Source organism: Protopterus annectens, chromosome 7.part0 (genome assembly GCF_019279795.1).
Source record: "Protopterus annectens isolate FY-2018-M chromosome 7.part0, PAN1.0, whole genome shotgun sequence".
Lineage (NCBI taxonomy): Eukaryota > Metazoa > Chordata > Ceratodontiformes > Protopteridae > Protopterus > Protopterus annectens.
Window position 1 is genome coordinate 1,499,995,651 of NC_056739.1, and position 23,960 is coordinate 1,500,019,610.

Sequence of the window (23,960 nt, forward strand, 5' to 3'; positions counted from 1 at the left end):
TATTTCAAACTGTAATTCTCCTCACCCAAAGTAATGCACTGCTACCACTGTCATTGGCTGAAAATAAAAGGAATGTGGATGGAACAGCAAAATACATTTTTTTTTCTTGTGGAAAGCCAGCAAATTAAGTGATTTCTAGATTGCAGTATCTTAGAGAAAATATTGTCTCATCTTGAAGAGATCTAAGAACATAAAGGCTGATTTAAGTAAAATGGCTTTTCAACTGTTTTAGACCATTCTAGCTCACTGCATCACAGACAGGGTATCTACCTGTGCCACCATGCCACCGACACTTTGAGTTTAAATAGCAGTCTGTGCACTGGAACGCCAGTTGGAGGCAAGCAAAGTGGAAAGGTTTTTGCATGTTTGTTTTTGCCTGTAGGTTGGGAGGGGATATATCTTGGGTATGTATTCCAGCAGTAACTCTCCAGTTGAGAATGTACCCACTGATGAGAGGTGATGGAAACTGTTAAAAAGTCACATAATTGAGTGACATCCTCTCATTGCAGCTATTTCATGCCCACTACTTGGCCGCTTCCCAGGACATGAGTGGGCAGTTTATAGCATGAAAGTAATTAGAAGAGGTTATAGCCAGCAATCCTAAGGGTATTCAGGGTGCTAAGAGTCAGTATCATTTGCTTCAGTAAATCATTAGTGCTATTTCTTTAGTTTTTAGATTTAAGAAGGTGAAAGCAAATATATTACAAATGTGTTACTAAAAGAAAATGAATTATCCTGTACTTTGTTTCTTCTTAATGCTACTACTGTTTCTTCTTAATGCTACTTATGTCATCTTAGCGTTTATTACACACTAAGAAAGAGTTAAAGGAATATGTTTCTCGTTAGTTAATTTCCTTGATCATATAATACACATGCTTAAGCTGAAGGATAAAATGATTTCAGCTGGCTCACATAAGTAAGTAAAATCAACCCAATAAACATATGGGTTCATTGCATATATTTGCAATGCAAATGTCAAGTGCTTAAGTATATTTAAAATCAACTAAACTAGCAAGAGTGATTTGGATTTCTCTTAAAAAATAAACCTACACACACACACACACACACACACACACACACAGATATATATATATATATATATATATATATATATATATATATACATATATATTAGATGTTTACAAATGTATGAATGAAAACAAGGAATGAAGCTAACAAAAATAACTTTAAGCAAGGGTCGTCAAAGGTATGCTAATTATGAAGCCCAACTCTAGAGGCTGTAACTAGAAAGCATTACAGGAAATCATTTACTTCAGTCATTTGAGTTTCACATTAATTTGCTTGTGTATATAGTAGAAATATAATATAAATAAGACTTTGGGCTACAGGGAAATGTTTATCTGTTATTTCTATATATTTTGTCTTCATTTGCAGGACCGGGGCTTGCATTTATTGCTTATCCCAAAGCAGTAACCATGATGCCTATTTCCCCACTGTGGGCAGCCTTATTCTTCCTGATGCTTATCTTCCTTGGATTAGACAGCCAGGTAAGAAAAAGTGCTTTACTTATTTTAAAAAACAGAGAAAAAATAAATAGGCAGAGCTTGTAGGGTTTGAAGCAGCTATTATGACTTGTGACATTCATATAGGAGTATACTAACTCTATTATAGTATGCGCACACTGCTTTACAAAGCATAAGCTTGTTGGCTTACTTGCATGAGATAATTGCTTCACTTTATATAACTGCATAGCAGACATCTGGCACACAATGCTTCCTTAGCATTTTCTTACACAGTGAATATAGATGTTATAATTTAAACCACGACTCATTCGAAAGGGCATCAGATCTGAGAATTTAAAGCAAGGTAAAAGTCACTCAATACCAAATGCTTTACAAAAGTCAGATCTGAGAATTTAAAGCAAAGTAAAGCTCACTCAAAACCAAATGCTTTACAAAAGTTTCCTGAGACAATATCCATTTTTATATGAAGGTACAAGGAAGCAAAACTGGATGCACTCTATTTTCTGTTAGGAGCAGTACGTTTGAAATGTTGCAGTTTTTTGACAGTTTTCTTTTCCATTTTGGAATCCCTATGTCTACTAAGTGGAATGTTTTAATTGTTAAATAACATTTCAGATATTGTCAGAAAGTTTCTGTATAGCTTCTTTTTGAGTTACCGGAGTTAATATGGATGAGGTATGTTGTTCAGGTAAGGCATAGCATTCTAAAAGCTCGAAAAAGGCATTTCAAATGTTCCAAATAGCTCTCTACCCTGGTCTCTAAATTAGATAAAACTGTTAGTTTTTATTCCTATTTAAATGATTTAATAAATATGTTTTTGTTAGTATTTTTTTTCTGTATATCATGTGTTGAATCATAATATTTCAACATAGTGCAACACCAAAGAAAAGAAATCATACATGCATAAAATAATATTCCTTGAAAAAAAAGTCCAACATAACATGAATATAAACTATGACTCCAATATAATCCCATAATGCAGGCTAAGAAAAGACAGGACTGAACTTGTACACCCCTAAACCCACCTCATACATCCCTAAGGCAAAACATACACTATTCTGTCGTACCAGACATGATTCTTATACTCCTCATCTCAGCTAACTTAAGCATAATTAAATTACCATAAATAATACACGCTTTCCTTCCCTAATAGTCACCTTTCTCTTCTGTCATAAACTCAACTCTTCTCGCTCCACTTAGATTTTCTTCTTCTCCGCACTTTGTCCAAACAGCCTGGCTGAGATCCTAAACTATCTTTCCACTTCCTCAACCCCATCTTTGTAATGTATTGCATGTATTAACCTGCTTCTCTTTGCTGTAAGCTCCTTCCCTATCAAAAACATATCTGCCCAGTTGTCATCAAAAATCTATACTCGCCATTTGCACCCACCTGCCAGGAATCTTTTCTCCAAACAAACATTAAGACTATTTGTAGGTTCCTTCTTAAATACCTCACTCCAGATATCCATCATCTCTTTAACACATGTAAATGACACATTACAAAACCACCGTATATTTAGATTATCTGTCCCTTCCTGTGCAAAGCTGAAGTAAAGTGTTGGTTCCCACTAACCCTTCTCCTTAATTCTTCTTTGTGTGTTGTATCACCTATGTGATAAATTTTAGTGCATGTCTTAGAGCAGACCCAGACTTAACACCACCTTCCAAACTACTTCCTACACATTACCTCTGTCTCAGAACTCATTCTCTCTGTGCACCTCTGATGTAGTCTCCCCATTTCTATCCCCAGCACATCTTCCACACAAGCTAACTGTATAACCCCTAGCCTTCTCTTCTTCTATCAAGCTCACTCACGTTGGCTCACCTTAGCCTCCCCTGTCACCTTCCAAGGCTCCTAGCCTGATACACTCATCACACCAAATGGATGCAAAATCACTTAATAAAACCAGTCACCTCTCCTCAACCTATACCTGTCACCCAGGTTCTCAGAAATATATCTTCACCACCTGTACCCAGAATTCATCTGTAAATCTCAAGCCCTACTTCTTCTATTCCCTTTCTTTAATAACATGTACAGTCCTCAAATTACCATCCATTATACTCAACAAAGACCAAATTACCACCATAACAGCTACAAACAAATGCAATCTGAGGGTCATGCTGCTTAATGCTAGAAGTCTAAAGCTCAAAATGCACTCACTTGAAGCACTCCTTAAAATGGAGTACATCAACATTTTTGCTGTAACAGAGACCTGGCCCAAAGCAGCAGAAAGCACCCCTTCACTACCAGGCTATGACTCATTCCACACCTTTCGGCCCCAGAACTTGGAACGAAGCTCCAAAGGTGGTGGTGTTTCCATACTCATAAAGGATATGCACACCTCCAGACTGGTAGCTCAACATAATGCATCAGAGATACTTCAGGTGCAGCTAACATTGGGTAAGACAGCGATTGAGGTTGTAGCCTGCTATAGACTACAACTTCAATCGCTGTCTTACCCAATGTTAGCCACACCTGAAGTATCTCTGATGCATTATGTGCAGCTAACATTGGGTAAGACAGCGACTGAGGTCATAGCCTGCTATAGGTCCCCAACTATGTCCCAAGACTCACATTCTATGTTCTTAAACACCCTGGAGAATATTGGGGTCCAACATAACACTCTCATACTGGACGACTTCAACAACCCCTCCATTTACTGGGAAAACTACTCATGTACAAATGCACTTGCCCAATGTTTCCTGGAATTCATTAATTCCAATGCCATGGACCAGCTCGTTCTTACCCCCACTAGAGGTAGAAACATCCTTGACCTGGTCATTAGTAACATGGGTGACCATTGCTCTACACCAATAGTCAACTCCTCCCTGGTTAGATCCGACCACAAACTAATCACCTTGGAAATCCACATCGCTCCCACCCCCCCACCCCTCGCAAAGGTAGCCACCATGAAAATCTTCTCCAAAGCTAACTTTAGGCTCCTAAAAACAGAGGTGGCTAACTTCATGGCACCCATGCAAATGGAGAATAGTTGCATGACTGCCAAATCATACACCGATGCACTGTGCGAACACATACATAAATGGATGGATATCTCTATACCCAATAGAACCAAGATGCTGTCCTCCAAAAAAAAGGAAGCCAATCTGGTGGTCCCCTGCCATAAACAAACTGTACAACAGAAGGAGGAAACTGATGTAGAATAAGGTGAAGTCCCAAGACTGGAAAAACTCCCTTATCAGCCTCAACAAAATTTTGAGATCCCTCATCAAATCCTCCAAAGCTAGCTATGAAAACAGAATTCCAGCAGATAGTAAAGACAACTACAAGGCCTTCTATAGTTATGTAAAGAATCTCCATAGCAATACCCAGATTTTCTCTCAGCTAGTGCGCAATGGTACCTCCTATACCGAGCCAACAGATATTGCCAGTATACTGGCCAGCAGATACAATGCCATCTTAATCCCCCCTCAAAGGGCCAATAACAATACCAGTAGATTGCTAGGCACCGGGTATTACTATTACCACTGCACAGGTTAAAACAGCACTATCTAAGGCCAAGAACACAGCTTCTATAGGACCTGACAATATCCCTGGCTGTGTTCTACATGAGCTACAGAGTGAACTGACACCTCACCTTGTGTGCCCTCTTCAATCACAGCCTGACCTCAGGCTTTGTCCCTATAGAATGGCGCACTGCTACAGTCATCCCTGTCCGCAAAGAAGGAGTGACTACAGACCCTGGGAACTATTGCCCCATTAGTCTGATAAGTCTGATATGCAAAGATATGGAACTCATCATCATGGACCTAATAAACAAGGATATAGGGAATCTCCAAACTCTGGATCCCATACAGTTTGGTTTTGTGAAGCGTAGATCATGCCTGCTCAACTTGGTCAACTTCTTTGAGTCAGTCACCAGAGCTGTGGATGAAGGCAAGGTGGTTCATACAGCCTAGCTTGATCTGGCCAAGGCCTTTGATACCACTGCCCACTCAGGAATCATAGAAAAACTCACTAAGCTAGGCATCAACCCCTATATGATTAGGTGGGTTGAAAACCGGCTCACAGATAGAATCCACAGTGTAAAAGTAGCTGACTCCAAGTCAGACTGCCGACCAGTCACGAGTGGAGTCCCACAGGGGTTGGTCCTGGGTCCTCTCCTGTTTGGTATCTACTTCTCTGAAGCCCAGGCCAACATGAAGGGACTCTGGCTGACAAAGTTCGCAGACAATTGCAAGTTGGGAGCTATTATATATTCCCCAAGTGATGTTGACATCCTACAGAAAGGCCTCACTGAGACCAATGACATCTAAAGAAATCCCAATCCCTTTGCACCACATGCTCCAGAGACCTCAACCTCATTACCACAATCAACAGAACATGCTGGAAGGACAGGTTCATAACCCAGAGACTGCCCATGCTATGGAATAGACTTCCCATACATGTCAAATAGAGCACCTCACTGGCCCTCTTCAAAAGAAATCTTGATGAGTGGATGGGAAATAGAAACTTCACCCTGGGGATCACTCCAGTGGCTCTACTCGACAGAGGCACTGGGAACTAAGGTCGGGTGGCACGATGCCAGGGTAATCCTATAGGCTAGGCTTGGAAAAGCTCAAGGGCCATTAGCCTAGTACACACCTTTAAACCTATATCATGCTTCCCTTCCATACCCATATTCACCAACCCAGTACAAGTATATCCTGCCCAGTCAGGGTAGACAGACAGCTGATGCAGACTATGTGTGGAATGTATATACCATATAGTCTGTGGGATAACCTGCTCAATATACGTTTCCACTGCCTGGATCCCCAGCTTCTGCAGCCCCACCCACACCTCCTCCAGTAGTGTCACCTCAGTCTATCAACCACCAGTCACCTAATCCATTGTATCAGATTTATTGCTGTAACATGACACTCAACAATCAGCCATACCCCATATCCCAACTGTATACTTGTTTGCAACCTGCCCTTCTCTAATCTACTCCTTTTCTCTTGAGAAACAGACATATCACAGTTTGATTGTAACTCCCAATACACCTTGATCTTGCAGGCTAGTTCCCATAAGTCACATTGGATAAAGATCCAGTGGAAGTGCCACACTGTCTTTCATCTCTGTCACCCAACAAATTGTTCCCACCTTCCCAGACCATGTGTCCACCAATTGCGTAACTTTCACCATTAATTTTTGCCAGTTCTTATCCTAATGATTACCACTTATTAATATACATGAATAAAGAAATTGTTGGATGAGTATGCCTATAATGTAGTTTCTGAAAAACTGTTTGAAGAGTAGTCTTTTGTCTATTTAGAGCTTAAGTCTTAGAGAAGTTAGGTCTTTTTAATAATAATTGTGATTCAGGAATGTTTTATTCATAGAGAAAATTTTCCCTGTCATGCAGACATTTCTGTCACACAGAATACAGTGCATTCCACTCCTTTGTACAAACTGTAGTTGTGTGGCAGTTACATTCTCAAGTACTCCATAAGTAGGTTTCTAGCTTCTACAGCAGTATTTTGCAGAAGTATGTGATTGCTGTGTTTATAAATCTCGCGTCATGTGAATCTTTAAAATTTTACTTCACTTAGGGAGTATGACATTAGCATGAGATACACAGTAACTATCTTTGTTTTTCAGGTCAAAATCAAATATGTGAGCCTTACCTTGATTTATGTTATCCAATTGTCCATAGCCCTAAACACTATCATCCTCAGCAGTTGTGGTTTTCATGGAAAGTACTATTTATTCAAAGGGCATTTGAAGTCTCCCACAATTACTACTACTTTAGCTTGTCCAGTGTATCTTATTTACAAAAAAATGGGTAAACATGAGTCTGAAAGAACCTCCATGTGTGTGTGTGTGTGTGTGTGTGTGTGTGTGTATGTGTGTGTGTGGGTGTGTGTAAGTGTGTGTGTTTCCACGAGCTCAAAGCATACTCCAAATAAACTATGCGCAGTCAATGTTGTGTTAGTTACTTATAAAAGTAATAAGTTACTATTGCTAGTTACTTTTAAGTGCAAGTAATATATTACTATTACTTTTCTAAAAAGTAATATATTACTATTACTAGTTACTAACTAAAGTAACTAGTTACTTTTACATATGTATAGTTTATCAATTCTTATATTCAGATTTACTCAAACAGTATTTGTGTGTGAGGAATACATGCTTACTGCTCGAGTACTAGTGTATTAAACTTGTATACACAGTGCTACAATAATGATGAACAGCATTTTACAGTTTACAAAGTCCCACAAACTAGTCTTTGTAGTCAGAGAGTCACAATTTATTACTTAAACTAAAGTCACAAAAAAGTCCAAGCACACTTCACGGAGCACACCAAACGATGTATCCCGAAACCACTGCTTTTTATTCAGCACTTAAAACATAAACGCTGACAATATATGCCATGTGTTTTTCTTTTGCAAAGCATAAACTTTATCAGATGAATGAACAAAATAAGATCCCATACATCAATATATTCTCAGTTAAAATAAAATAGCCAATAGGAAAAGATACCCAATAAATCGATTAAGACCAAACTTAAATAAAAAATCCATAAGGTCAAAATGTGATGATAAAATTCCTCCAATAGTCACCATATAAAACATTTTTTTAAGAACACTTAATAGTAATGCGTACATCATATTTCACTGAATAAATTTAAAGTGCATTTAAACAATAAAACATTGCTCAATAGAGACATCTAGTGGTCTAACCAATACATACAATAAAAATATGTTTTAAGTAGATTGTATATATCTTAAGCAAAAGTTGTTTTCATTAAAACTTCACCATAAATTGCAACAACCATAATGTTTAACTAAACCCTATCATTTTATTGCACTAATAACAGTGTCAAGTAAAACCAAGTAACTAGTGTCCCATTACAACCTGTCTGCCCTCAGTTTTAAAAGGGGGGCTATAGTAATGTTCTCATTTAACCCTGGGAATCTTCCTGCGTCAAGGGTAACTTGCCAAAACAAAGTTTCCTGTATTCCTTAACTTTACAGCAACTGATTGAACAACTAAACAAACAGATCACCAGTTACCTTATTGACTTGGAAAAACAAAAGTATCAGACAATTATAGAAGACGTAGATAAAAAAATGTTCCTTGATTATTAAGAGGAAAGTTAAGAAGTTGGATAGGGATGTCTTAGAATATAAAGAAAAAAGATGTTACCTGAAGCCTAAAGGGCTTAGGAACTTGTTTAACAAAGATTATAGGAACAACATTGAGGGACAAAATACCGAGAATACGCCAAGGGAAGACCAAAATACTGATCCCAGGGATACCATGGGCCCCCCCAGAGTATCCACCTCTACGTAGATCAGAAAGGCTTATGAATCAGAATCTGCCATATTACAACCAGAACCACCTTTTTCAAGGTGACAAGCAAGGGGGAGTACTGGGGAGGGGGAAGTACTGACTCTATTACATGTCTGATTAGTAAGGACGATTTTAAGTACACTTATGATGACTATAATATTTTTAACTATACTAACATAGAATTGACTGTTGATCACTTCAGCCTTTTTCTAAAGGGTTTAAGTTTGTCCCTAACAAGAAGTGTTATTTGACTAAGGTAATTTTAGATTTAACGTTGTTCATAAGAAAGGTAAACTTGGAAGTGATGTTCAATGGAACTGGTAGGGTTATGAACATTGAAAGTTTTAGGAGAAATAGTGAATTTAACTCACCGCTCCATCCACAACTAAAACAATTTGAATTAGTTGTAGAAAAGGAACTTAGAAAGAATATCCCTAAACATAAATGTGGATTTAATCTCAATGCTAAAGAATGGGCCATTTTGCAATATTTGAGGTCAAGTAAACAGATCAGGATGATGAAACCCAACAAAGGTCGGGGTACAGTTATTATGGAAACCCTTACATATGATGGTAAGATGTTAGACATTCTTGGGGACACAAACACTTACACAAGAGTTTAAAAAAAAGAAATCAATATTGCATATCAAAAAATTGATTTAGCCTTGAGTGATTTAATTTGAAGGGGCTTATTGATATCAATACACAATTTTTTGAGGAATGTTAGACCTAGGGTACCCACTATTTTTGGGATTCCCAAGGTCCATAAAGACCAGGGGGATCCCTCACTGAGACCCATTGTTGCTGCCAGTGGTTCTAAGATGGCTCCTTTGGCCATGTACATGGACAAGAAATTAAAGGCTATGTGGGGAACTGAGAATGAGATCTTTAAATATTCCTGGAATTTTCTAAGTGAAAACTTGATTTTAAGGTGCCAAAGTACTGTGATGTTACGCTGATGCTTACTGTGATGGATTTGAAGTCTTCTTAAGACACTCAGTCTTGCTGGCTGGATTCTGCTGAAATCAAAGTCTGGTTATAGCTGCATTCACAGTCTGTTGCATACAGAAACTTGCAGAATATACTTTGCAGCACCTGTCTTTAAGAGCAGTAATCAATAACTTTTGTAATAAACTACACATACTTCTGTTACAGCTTCAGAAAATGTTCTACTTTACTTCTCATATAGTACAGATGATGTGAGAGATATAACATTTACCTCAGGACAAATGTGTCCCTACCAATACCCCTAACATAACTGGATTTAATACAGTCTTTATTTATATTTTTAGTTAAACACAAACCCTCTTGGTTTTGGAAAGATACTGTATTGATGACACAAATGCTGACACATCTGTTCTTGTGCAAATGCTGATAAGTAAACTGTCTTCAAGGAAACACCTTGTGGATTAGAAAAGCATATTTTTAAACTTTCTTAGAAAAACATGTCCTGTTGTCACTTCTTTAAAGAAAGCAAATTACATTCTTGTCATGTCTGTAAGAAGTCAGCTTTCTTGATGTGTGTGTAATACACTCATAAGCAAGTTCCTTATTTTTTTAAGCCACAGTCATTTAGTATGGATGCTGATCACATATTACTAAACTCTGTTTCTGCATTTAAGCAAGCTTTATTTTATTCCTTATTTATGTTGCATATTTGTAGCAAAGTTACTTTCAACCCTAAAACCTTGTTGAGCATAATCTTACACTAAGGAGTATTGACGCTGAACAATGTAAGGGTAACATTTTGTTTGTGACGGTGGACATAAAAGATATCTTCTCTGTTATTCCCCACGAGATCAGCCTAGAGTGGTTAGAAGAAGCTATTGTGGAAAAAGGTTGTACTGGTTTCCATGACTTACAAGTAGTGTTGCAATTGTTAGTGTACTAAAGAACAACTTTATATTTTAAGGTGGTGAGTTCTTCCACCAGACCAGAGGAGTAGCAATAGGGTCCAGTTGTGCCCCCACTTATACAAACATTGTTTTGGCCTGGTGAGAGAAAAAGGTTGTACTTAATTCTAGATACAAGACCAGCTGGTCCTTCTACAAAAGATTCTTGGATGACATTTGTATTTTTTGGATTGATACGGAGGACCAACTGGGGAAGTATCTAGAATTTTTGGATATTACTACTGACTTTTTGAGATTCAACCATAAAATCGCCTATGATAAAATGGACTATCTTGATGTGATGTGAGCATCCACAAAACAAACACTGGTTTTAAGTCCATGGTGTTTCTGAAGAAACTTTCTCAAACTTCTACTTGCATTTTCATAGTGCACACCCCTTCCAACTATTGCAAAAGGCCAATTCATTAGGGTGAGTAGGATGACCTCTAACAATGATGATTTTGAGATTGAATGTGACACTTTAGAGAAACTGTTTACAGAGAGAGAGGTTACCCCACTAACTTGACTAAGAGGATTAGAAGAGCGGTTACACAACAGAGAATGCATAAATATTTCCCTCTGTTGGGAAAAAGCTCCTTGGTGGGTTGTAGAGAAGGATTGGTGGGGAAGACAGGACAGTACAACAGGGACTGACTATGGACTTTAGTGGAGATGGTTAAAGGGCATTATTAAAAATGAATGGAAAAGATTCATTGAACTCACTGATTTGACCACACTATGTAAAGAAACTTTGAGTTTTGTTTATAGAAAGGGGAGGAATATGAAAGAATTCTGGAGTCAAGTAGTAGTTCTATCCATGGGTTTAATAGAAGGAGAACGGGTACCCTCAAGTGTGGGGCTTGCTCACAATGTACATATATTATAAATAGTGACAAAGTCTACCTTGAAAGTAGGGGTAGAGAAATTGCCGGTGGGTCTTTTTACAATTGTAACACAGTTGGGGTAGTCTACCTGGCTACTTGCAACCCATGTGGAGCATTCTACATTGGAAAAACAGAGCGTAAACTGAGAAAGCAGACTTATGAGCATTATTTTGACATTAGGACTCTCAGCAAGAGGAACGCATTATACAAACACACTTTAACTTGTAGGGATGCTCGATTTTTATTTTTTGTGATTGAACAGGTACAGGCTGATGTTAGGGGGGGGGGTCCCCTCGGAGACAAGACTGGAATATAGGGAACTTTTTGGCACGTTATCCTTGATGCAGGAAGATTCCCAGGGTTAAATTAGAACATTAGTATAGCCCCCCTTTTAAAACTGAGGGCAGACAAGTTGTAATGGAACACTAGTTACTTTGTTTTAACTGACACTGTTATTAGTGCAATAAAATGATAGGGTTTAGTTAAACATTATGCTTGTTGCAATTTATGGTGAAGTTTTAGTGAAAACAACTTTTGCTTAAGATATATTCAGTCTAGTTAAAACATATTTTTATTGTATGTATTGGTTAGATCATCAGTTGTCTCTATTGACCAATTTTTCATTGTTTAAATGCACTTTAAATTTATTCTGTGTAATATGATGTATGCATTACTATTAAATGTTCTTAAAAAAAAAAAATTATATGGTGACTATTGCAGGAATTTTATCATCACATTTTGACCTTATGGATTTTTTATTAATGCTTGGTCTTAATTGATTTATTAGGTATCATTTCCTATTGGCTGTTTTGTTTTAACTAAGTATATATTGATATATGGGATTTTATTTTGTTCATTCATCTGATGAAGTCTATGCTTTGCAAGATGAAAACGCATAGTATATATTGGCAGCGTTTATGTTTTAAGTGTTGAATAAAAAGCAATGATTTCGGGATACATCATTTGGTGTGCTCCATGAAGTGTGCTTGGACCTTTTTGTGTTCTTGGACTTTTTAGCACACTGTCTCCCTTGTTTATCGGCTTAAACCAAAGTACACACATCCAGCAACACAAGACCCATAAGTTACAACCCATCAAATTTTCAACAACATACATTAGGCTAATCTGCTAAAACTAATGCTGAGGATGCAAAAATGATTCCAGAAAATGTCATATAGGTCTAACAAGACTGTTAACACAACAAACTCAGCCAAAATATCACTTTATATAACTATTCACAAAGAATACACAATGAAAGAATGGAGAAACAGTTCAGTGATATTGAAGGAATCTGATGGAAACGTTAGCAAGCATTTCAGCTGTTTGCACTACGGCTGACATTTGGACCCATCAGAATCATAATTTCTTTGGCATCACCCCCACTGGATCAATTTTGACTTCAAAGAAAGTGAGCTCCTTTGTCATGCTGCACATTACAGGGGAGGCATACATACACTCTCATAGCATCAACTCTTGAGAGCATTCACATCAAGTACAAGATAGATTAAAAGGCGTGTGCAACAATTACTGACAATGTCAGGAGTTTTGTAAAGGCTTTCCCTCTCTTCTCGGAATGTGAGAGATCTGAGACTACAGGCGCAAGATCAGAATAATTTACAACAGTGTGACAGCCGTGCTGAGTCAGTCAGGGCAAAGTAAGAACACCTATTCACTGCCTCCCAATCTGAGATGTGCAGCACATACATTGAATCTTGTCGCTGTACAGAATGCTGAATCTGCTTGTAATGATGCTCAATATAAAAGATCATGTGAAGCATCATGGCCAAATGCTATGCTACTTGGAACAAGGCTAGTCGCAGCACCCAAGCTGCTGAGGTGGTTCGAAATAAATGTGATCTGGCATTGATTATTCCCAATGTAAGATGATGGAATTCCACTTTCTACACGATGGAGAGAATTCACCTCATTGCAACTTGGGTGAAGGTTTGCTGAATGAAATATGGGAACAGATAGGAATTGCCATCTTCAGGCCTGCAGAAATTACCTTTGTTGCTGAGTTTGTGCAAGCAATTCAGCCCCTGGCAATGGCTCTGGACATCCTGCAGTCAGAGATGAAAAGCTTCATGGGAATCCTGATCCTCACCATTACATGCCTGAAAAACAAGTTGTCTGAAGTCAGGCAGTCTGTGAAGCTTGTTGTGCCACTAGTTGATGCTCTTCTTAAAGCCATTGAGGCTGGGTTCAATCATCTTCTGGAGCGTGAAGAGCTCATTCTGGCTAGCATAATGCATCCACAGTTCTGTTTGCGATGGATGGACAGTGAAGAGCAGAAATTCAGAGGCAAAACTCTGCTCCTTGATGATATGCAGAATCTGGATGAACCTGCACGTGGGTCATCTGAAGCTCATATGTTGTCTGGCTTCTGTTAGCTATCATTGCCTGCTGCTGTTGTTATTGCAGGGTCTGACAGCTTTTGTACTGCAACCATGTACTTGATATGTCAATCGTCCTTCTGTATTATCATATTATGATGCATGGAAAATACCACAAACATCTTACTGACCTTCTTAGTGGAGGACTGTCAAGAATCACATGATATTTGTGTGTTTTTGTCAGCCCCATAACAAATTTAGTTGCATTATGTATCTGGGTTTGAGCAGTGTTGCACTGCATTTTTGCCAAGATCACAGGGTAGTGCATCATGGTTATGAATTAACATTCAGGGGGAAATCCAGCAACACCTGCAAAATACAACATGACATAATTTCAAGGGGAGGAGTGGCTATAAGCATAGTTTGTGTCTGTCAGCATTTATTTTACATACTCTGACACCAGTTACCAACTACTACCCATTTCAGAAAATTTCATCCATAAAAGGCCACTCAAAGATCTGTTATTGCAATCCACCAATATCAGTCAACAATAAGCACAATCTCTGCAGAAGTAAAAATCTTCTGAATATTTCCACATTAAAGAGAACTGTAACGAATTAAGAGGTTGCTACCGGCAAATAACTTTACATCTACAAATTCAGTGCCTGCTAGCCTTGAAGAGTTGGTGATGTTACATTACAAGAACTTGTAGCATTTGTTTTTGCATGTTCCAAGTTCAGCAACTACATTTATGCTAAACCTGTTCAAATAGACACTGATCATCAACCTTTAGTCACTGTTTTGAAAAAATCCTTTACATTCAGCTCCAGCAAGATTGCAATGCAATTTACTAAGGCTCAAAAGGAGTAGATGACAAAAATGATTGTTGTTCTCATGTGTTAATTGTAAAAGTGCTTTTTTCCTGGAGATATACAGAGGTGAGTATATTTTTCTAGCAATTCAGAGTTGTGTACTGGTAATTGTTTGACTAATTTTATATCCTTGCTGGCTGACTTCAGAGTTGTGCGCTGTTATTTTTGCTTCACTGTATAGTTTTTCAGGTCTCTGCTGAAGGTGCCCCCCCTCCCCATTTCTCTGTTTCTTAAGTTGGTATAACTGGTTTTACATCCTGTGTGTTATCTATCTCAAGGATTACTTGCATAAAATTAGACCCTCCTAGTAACAGCCTGCATATCATTGCTGGAGCCTTCCTGTGTCCTGACAGAGTGCTCTTCAAACTATCTGGAGATATACAGAGCTGAGTATATTTTTCTAGCACTTCAGAGTTGTGTACTGGTAATTGTTTGACTAATTTTATATCCTTGCTGTCTGACTTCAGAATTGTGCACTGTTATTTTTGCTTCACTGTATAGTTTGTCTGATCTGCTGAAGGTGTTGGTTTTCCCATACCCATCCTCCCTATTCCTGTCTTGTTTAAATTTGGAGGCTTTTGCGGTTGCCCACCCCCACTGTAGATTTGATATGGGACACTCCCCCCAGTCCCATCTATTTACCTCATTCTACCTAATAGACTCCTTCTGCACTTGTTTTTAGTCATTTTTAATTTAATTGCATTTTTTAAACTGTTTGGTCTAACATTGCTACATACTCAAGTGTGCTAGCTTGCACTGCATTTGAATTGTTTTTACTGCTGCTTTAGCTACTTTTCTGTATATATATATATATATATATATATATATATATATATATATATATATATATATATATATATACATATATTAAAAAAAATACCTTTCCTGTAACTAGTGTAGTCCAGATTCAGATTTGCTGTATACAGGACTGTATATAAGCTTCTGACCCCCCCCCCCAAGCTTTCTGTGTTGGATGGAAGCCTTCTAGCTTATCAGTGGGAGTGGTAAGCACTAGGTAACCTATCTACCACATAACGAGTGGTTCTGGCCCAGAAATTGTAGTTATTGGCCATTGGGCAGTTTTTCCATCTCTCTTAACTTTCTGATTTAAAAGCCCGCATTTGCACTTGTTTCCCCCAATTTCTTGTAACTAGTTTAGTCCAGATACAGATTCTTAGTTTTAGCACTTAAATTTGCTTATTCATGATCAGCACTTGTTCAGAACTTGTAAGCACTAAATAACCTACTAATTACTACAGCACTCAACCTTCCTCATTACCTAGAGGAAAACAGTTTTGGTACTTACTTTCCTCACTTGCTTAGAGAAAAACAGCTGTTGTACTCACTTTCCTCACTTATCTAGAGGAAAATATTTTTTTATTCAGGCATGTCCAAGGGTCAGCTCCCTGTGTTCTCTCCTGTCTATCTGATAAGTCTGGGCATCTTGGGGCAATGTAGAAATTGCCTCATGTACACAGACAACTCTCTCTTCCTACCACTCAACTCTACAACCTGTGAGAGATGCACTTATCTAGCCAAACTGCAGGTAAAGCTCTCTCCAATCAAGACTGAACTTGACAGTCAAGAGGAGAAGGTAAACACTTGCAGCACACCACACTCATCACATAGTCTCATTAAATCTACACAACTAAAATCCACACATAGAAACACAAAAACATCTGCGGAGGCTCTCAATAATAATCTGCTCAAGCAACAGAGTCCTCCAAAGCAGAAATGCAAGCAACCTCCACCCCCCAACACAACCCAAATGACACATAGCCCGCAGACTCAGTGTGCCACTCAATCACAGCCAGTAAGGAAAAACAACGTACCCAACACACTATTCATAGGTGACTCTATAGTCAGGCACACTGATGTCCCACTCACCAGGCTAAACAAGGAGAAGGTTACTGTCAGCTGTCTGTCGGGTGCCAGGGTCCGCCACATAACCAATGCACTCAGGTCACTCCACAACAAGTACAAATATGACTCTGTCATTGTCCATGTTGGTGTGAATGACCTGAGATGTATCTCCCTGGACTACATGAAAAGAGACATGGAAGAGCTCTCCGATCTTTTAGCCCAGGCAGGTATGACCCTAGCCCTGAGTAGCATTCTGCCATCATCCTGAATGATGCCTCAGTACAAGGACAAAATGATTGACTTCAACAAGTGGCTAAGCTTCTGGTGCCATTCTAAAGAGATCCGGTATCTGTCTGCCTAGGATGACATGGTTGATAGACCACGATGCTTTGCCAGAGATGGCCTGCACCTGTCACCCCTGGGATTCGGGATACTGGCTAAGGTTATTGCCGCCCTTATAGTGCCTTTTTTAAGCAAGGTTCAAATGACAAATTCACCACCATAACAGGAACAGGCAAGCAAAAACTGAGGGTGATGCTACTCAATGCTAGAAGTCTAAATCTCAAAATGCACTCACTCGAGGCACTCCTTAAAATGGAGAACATCGATATCTGTGCAGTGATTGATACCTGGTTCAAGGCTCCAGAGAGCACCCCTGCACTACCAGGCTATAACTCATACCACACTTTTTGGCCATGTAACCTGGACCTGAACAACAAAGGCGGAGGTGTGTCAATATTCATTAAGGATATCCACACCTCCAGGCTAGTTTCTCAGCATAATGCAGCCGAGGTTATTCAAGTACAACTAACTCTGGGCAAAACTGCAATCCAGATTGTAGCTTGCTACATATCACCCACCATGCCCCAGGATTCCCACTCCTCTTTTCTTGATGTACAGGAAAATATTAGGGTTCAACCAAACACCCTAATAATGGGCAATTTCAACTACCCCACCATTAAATGGGAAAACTACTCATGTGCCAACTCCTTTGTTCAACGCTTTCTGGAATTCATAAACTCCAATGCCCTGGATCAACTTATCCACACCCCCACCAGGGGCAACAATATCCTTGATCTAGTCATTACCAACATGAGTGACCGGTGTTCCACACCTGAAGTCAATGCCTCATTGGTCCGATCCAACCATAAGCTAATTACCCTAGATATCCACATCCTGCCCCCACCCCCCAATTAAGGAAACCATGGTAAAAAATTTCTCCAAAGCCAACTTCATGCTTCTTAAGACAGAAGTGGTGAACTTCATGACATCCATGCAGATGGACAATACAGTTACGACTACTGAATCCTACACAATTGCACTTTATAAGCACTTACATGAGTGCATGGATCGTGCTATCCCAAACAGAACCAAGATGCTATCCTCCAAAAAAAAGAAGTGAATCTGGTGGTCCCCTGCCATAAACAAACTGTACAACAGAAGGAAGAAACTGTTGCAAAAGAGAGTAAAATCCCATGAGTGGAGGAGCTCCATGGTCAGCCTCAGTAAGAAGCTGAGATCCCTGATAAAATCCTCCAAAGCTAGTTACGAAAACAAAATCGCCACTGATTCTAAAGACAACCACAAAGCATTCTATAGCTATGTCAAAAATCTTAATGGCAACACTCAGATCTGCTCTGAGGTAATGGCACTAAGTATACAGACCCAACTGATATTGCCAAAATCCAGGCAGATAGGTTCAGTGCTAACTTTACCCACCTCTCACCCCCTAAAGAGCCCATCTCTATACCGGAAGAATGCAAAGTTCCTGTAATCATGGCTGTACAGGTAAAAACCACACTCTCCAAAGCCAAGAACACAGCATCCATGGGACCAGACAACATCCCAGAATGAGTTCTACATGAACTACAGAACGAACTGGCACACCACCTAAGTACCATGTTCAATCATAGCTTCTCCTCAGGCTTTGTGCCTACTGAATGGCGCACAGCAACGATTATCCCACTCCACAAGGGGGGAGCCACCATGGACCCCCGGAACTACCGCCCCATTAGCCTGACGAGCCTTGTCTGCAAGGCCATGGAATGTACCATCACGGAACTTATAAACAAAGACATTGGTAATCTCCAAACTCTGGACCCCACCCAGTTCGGGTTTGTAAAAGGCAGATCATGTCTCCTAAACCTGATAGACTTCTTTGAAGCAGTCACCAAAGCCGTAGACAAGGGTAAGGTGGTTCACACAGCCTATCTAGAGCTTGCCAAGGCTTTTGACACCATCCCTCACTCTGGGATTATAGATAAACTCACTAAACTAGATATAAATCCCTATGTCACAAGATGGGTTGCCAACTGGCTCACTGACAGAACCCACACTGTGAAAGTAGCAGACTCCAAATCCGACTTCAGACCAGTGACAAGTGGAGCACCACAGGGTTCAGTCCTGGGTCCTCTCCTTTTTGATATCTACTTCTCTGAAGTACAGGCTAACACAGAAGGTCTTTGGCTAATGAAGTTCGCAGATGACTGCAAACTAGGAGCTATAATCGAAACTCCTAACGATGTGGGCATCCTACAAAATGGCCTCACTGAGACAGATGCCTGGTGTCAAAGCCATGGCCTCAAGCTCAATGCCAAAAAGTGTGATGTCATCCCCTTTGATAAAAACTCTGTACCCATGAACTACAGCATAGGCGGTAGTATACTTAACACTGAAATTGTGATGAGAGACCTTGGGACACAGGTGGACAGTAGTCTCTTCTTTGATAATCACATCGCCACAGTAGTCAGGAAATCTTTCTACGTAGCACACCTCATCACAAAAGGTTTCTCATCCAGAAAAAAAGAGGCCATTGTTCCCCTCTACTCATCACTCATTAGACCCATTATAGAGTACAACGCCCCTTTTGGTATGTACCTCACAAGACATCTACAACTGGAAAGGCCGTAGAAATACCTCACAAAGAGGATTACCAGCCTCAAACAGATGCCCTATGCAGACCATCTCAAAAAAATTCCAGCTTTACTCCATCGCATATCGCCTACTCAGAGGTAATCTCTGACTAACATACAAAGCTATGTCAAACCCAGAGCTGTTGGACACGCTCCGCTTAAAGAAATCCCAATCCCTCTGAGCAACATGCTGTAGGGACCTAAACCTTGTCACCACAATAAACAGAACATGCCAGAGGGATAGATTCCTGTCCCAGAGACTTCCCGTACTCTGGAATAAACTACCTATTTATATCAAACAAAGCTCCTCATTAGCACTCTTCAAGAAAATTCTTGATGACTGGATGGGAAATAGGAAATTCACCCCGGGGATCACCTCTGTGGCTCTCCTCAACAGTGGCACAGGAAAATAATTTTCTTGGGTGGCAAAAGCCAGGTACCTTTTTGGCTGGGCTTGTATAAGCCTCAGGGCCAATAGCCTAGTACCTACTTATGAACCTATGAACCTATAATTGGATTAATCTCATATTAAGAATATGTATGTTTGGGAGTACCTCAGATATAGAGGGTGAAGGAGACATTGCTTCTATGCCATTCCATTTATATTTTAATATTTTTTTCCAAAATTTAATTTTTTAGTACATATTTTTAGAGTTTTATGTATTAAAATTAATGAGCTGTGTACAGAAATGTACAAGCTAAAGTGTTTAGAGTTTTTGGATTTTGATCTAGTAGACCTTTTATTGATATGTTTATGTCTCCAGGTTGAGAGGTATGAGGGTAGGTTAGTTTGGGCATTACACTCTGCCTCTGTCTATCACAGATATGGGTGCCAGAACTAGGTTGAATTTCCAATTTCCCATTCATTGCTCAAGCTTAAGCTTAAATATGGTTAAGGATGGACTCTGCTTCACATGAATGGGGAGCTTGTTCCACAGTATGGGAAATCTCTGAGACACATAACTGTCTCACCAATATGTCCTATTTATGTCGCAAGTAAAATTTAAATCCTTGTATCTAGTGGTTCTGATTTTGTTCATTTTGCAGATGTGAAAAAGGTCCATCAAATCTGGATTTGAGGATGCCTGTACTAGCGCTGCTCGGCATTACTAAGCACTGTGCCGCACTGTGTAAACAGTGCATAAACATATTGTGCTGTGCTTAACAACTGCCCAGAATTTTTCTGGACACTCCACAACTATGGGACAGCCTCTACACTGCTTTTGCATGGATTCAGTATCCATGTTACTGTGATCTCCCTTGGCGGCATATCATAATTATATGTATAGCTCGCTGCTGCGGAGGAACCATGGCCATGTACATGGATGCATTCCATGTAGGCCTACACAGATTTTTTTTTATCCTGGTGCAAGTAAATTCATTATGAAGAAGCTGACTGTTTTGATAGTACACAGAAAGTAAAAAGAAGTATTTATTTTTTATTTGCTAATCATACCTGTGGGCAGATTATTGGTGATAATTTTAGCCACCCCCTTTGCCAATTAGCCGTCACAGGTTTAAAAGAAATACTAAACTAAACAACAGTCCTCGCACGTACGACATGCACGGCCAACCAAACTTGAAAGAAACACCAAAAAGGCCAGCATAGATAGATCCACTGTTTAATGTGAGGTATAATACACTATGGACAAATAATGTCCAAAGAATACAACAAAACTCAAACTAGTTTCGGCTCATGCCTTCATCAGTGAGTAAAGAACGAACTTTTTATCAACAGCCCAGTCCTCTATTTATACTTATTTATTTATTATTTATTTTTATTTTATTTTATTTTATTTTACATTTGTTGACCGGGCTAGTCCAAACTGGATACATATCCTTTTTCAGTAGAGGCCCGGGGAGAAAAGCTCCCAATTTCGGAACATAATGACAATGCAAATAAGAATAACAATAAAAATAACAATACAATACGAAAAAAAACATAGTGAAACCACAGGAACAAGGAGACATCAAGATGTATCAGCTAGATTGTTTGCACGTACATTTTGTTTGTTTGGCCAGATTAACATGTGTGCAATTAAGGAAGTAAGAATTACAATATAAGCTCTTAAAAGGGAGATGAGAGAAGAGGGGCTAAGAGGCGTGTTGGATTTAATCAGGGTTTAGACATGGGCATAACCATTGGGACTTGAGTATTGCTCGGAGATGAGTTTTGTATAGGTTAATGGAAGTCATGAGTCTAAGGCTGTTTGGGAGTGAGTTCCATTGCTTCCCAATAGAGTTAGCATAAAGAGCATCACCTCCCGCATTGTTTGATTTGATAGTCATTACTTGGTTACTGTTTGCAGATCGAAGGCAGCTTAAGTTGGAGTAAGGGGTCAGGATATTGGACAGGGCAGGGGTATTATCAGGTTGATTAATAATTTTAAAAGCTTCGATTAGTTGATTAAATTTGAGGAGATTAGGTAGTTCAAGCCAGTCCAGTTTCTTTAGGTTGACACAATGGTGGGTCCGATAGGATGTTCCTGTGACAAATCTAGCAATGTGGTGGTAGGTAGTGGAGAGGTTGTTAAGCTCACGTTTATTGAGGAAGGAGAATATTGGGGAGGCATATAATAATGTGGAGAGGAGATGTGTACGTGCAATGGTTAGTTTTGCATGGGGAGTAAGACAGTTCCTGATTCTATACATTGAGCCTAATTTTTTGTTAACTGACTTAATGGTTTGGGCAATGTGCATGTCAAATTTAAGCTTATGGTCAATTGTGATACCTAATAGTTTCGTGTGGGTGACGGGCTCTATGATGGTGCCATTAATGGATTCAACAAAGAAGGTCCTATGATTCACAGGGGGAGGTTCTTGAGCTATGGGAGTAGTTGTCGAGGGGAGGAAGAGAAGTAACTTGGTTTTAGTTGGGTTTAGGATGAGTTTCAGGTCAGAGAACCATTTTTCTACTGTGGCAAAACATTGTTGGGTGGCTGCTTGGAGTTTCTGAAGAGAGAGGTCGGAGCAGATCAGGGTGGAGTCATCTGCATATTGAATGCAGGTGGCTGTGGGGATAACAGAGTACAGATCATTTATAAAAACAGAGAAAAGAAGGGGACCAAGAATGGAGCCCTGAGGAACCCCAATGTTATTAGGCAGCAGTTGGGATAGACTATTTTGCCATTGGACTGCTTGTTGCCGGTCAGCTAGGTAGTCCTTAAACCAGTTTAGTGCTGATTTGTCAAGATGAAGGGTTTGCAGGGTGTGGAGCAATAATTGGTGGTTGACCATGTCGAAAGCTTTTGACAAGTCCAGAAAGAGAGCAGAGGATATAAGTTTCTTATTGCGGTTGCTATTAATTGAGTCAACAAAGGAGAGGAGAGCACTGGTCGTACTGTGATGGGGGCGGAAGCCATGCTGGGTAATAGAAAGAAGATTATTGATGGTGAGGTAGTGAAGGAATTGTTTGTGAACACACCGTTCCAATATCTTAGCCAGAGGAGACAGTATTGCGATAGGCCTGTAGTTGGAGGTTTCCTTAGAGGACCCTCCCTTATGGAGTGGGATGATGTAAGAGGTTTTCCAAATTGGGGGGATGGTGGCCTCAGATAGAGACCTGTTAATCAATATTGATATGGGATAGGCAATGGCATCCGATGCTAATTGTAAGTATTCTGCTGGGAGGCGATCGGCGCAAGGGTGGACGGTTTCAGTTTTTTTAATAGGGTACGAATATAGGAGGTAGATACTGTTTGGAGTTTAAAGGAGATAGAAGGTGAGTCATTGGGCTGGGTTAAGAGTGAGGAGGAATTAGGTAGATGATTGGCTAGGGACTGGATAGTCTCAGTGAAAAAAATGTTAAAGGAATTGGCAACATCCTCTGGATGTTTGTTAGTGAGTTGGTCAGGCTAGTAGTAGATTTGCCTGGGTGGAGGAGGTTATTAAATGCAGCCCAGAACTTTTTTGGGTTAGACTGATGTTTGTCCTGGAGATGGCAGAAGTAGTGTTTTTTGTCTCTAGCAACATCAGATTTCGTGGAGTTTCTCAGCTGTTGAAATTTAATACGGTTAAGGGGAGTTTTGGTTGTTCTCCAAGTTTTCCAAGCATGGTCACGGAGTTTAATTTTATCTTTGGTTTCTTTTGAGAGCCAGGGAGCTATACGGTCTTTGGTTCTAATTAGGCGGGTTGGGGCATGGGAATCAAGTATGGTTAGAAATGTGTCATTGAAGTATGACACACATTCTGCTAAGGGAAGGGTAAATAGGGACGACCAATTGCAGACTTTTAGTTCTGCTAGGAATAGTTCAAGGTTAAACTTTTTCTTATTTCTGATAAGCTTGTAGATGGGTGACTTGATAAAAGCAAATTTGTGCTTTATAATATAAGTGATAAGGTGATCACTAAGGTCATTTGGGAGGGTGCCGGTGGTATAGTTGTTCGGATCTTTATTGATAAGTATCCAGTCAATCATACTCTCT

At 39.5% G+C, this 23,960-nt stretch overlaps 1 protein-coding gene across 3 annotated transcripts in view; it reads left to right on the forward strand.

The window, feature by feature from the left end:
• SLC6A11 (solute carrier family 6 member 11) overlaps positions 1 to 23,960 on the forward strand; it is a 1,657,595-nt gene that overhangs the window by 1,174,391 nt on the left and 459,244 nt on the right. For all 3 annotated transcript variants that reach the window (XM_044078040.1, XM_044078041.1, XM_044078039.1), the window contains exon 10: positions 1,396 to 1,508. In XM_044078040.1, the coding sequence (XP_043933975.1) occupies positions 1,396 to 1,508 (113 nt within the window). The remainder of the gene's footprint in view (positions 1 to 1,395; positions 1,509 to 23,960) is intronic.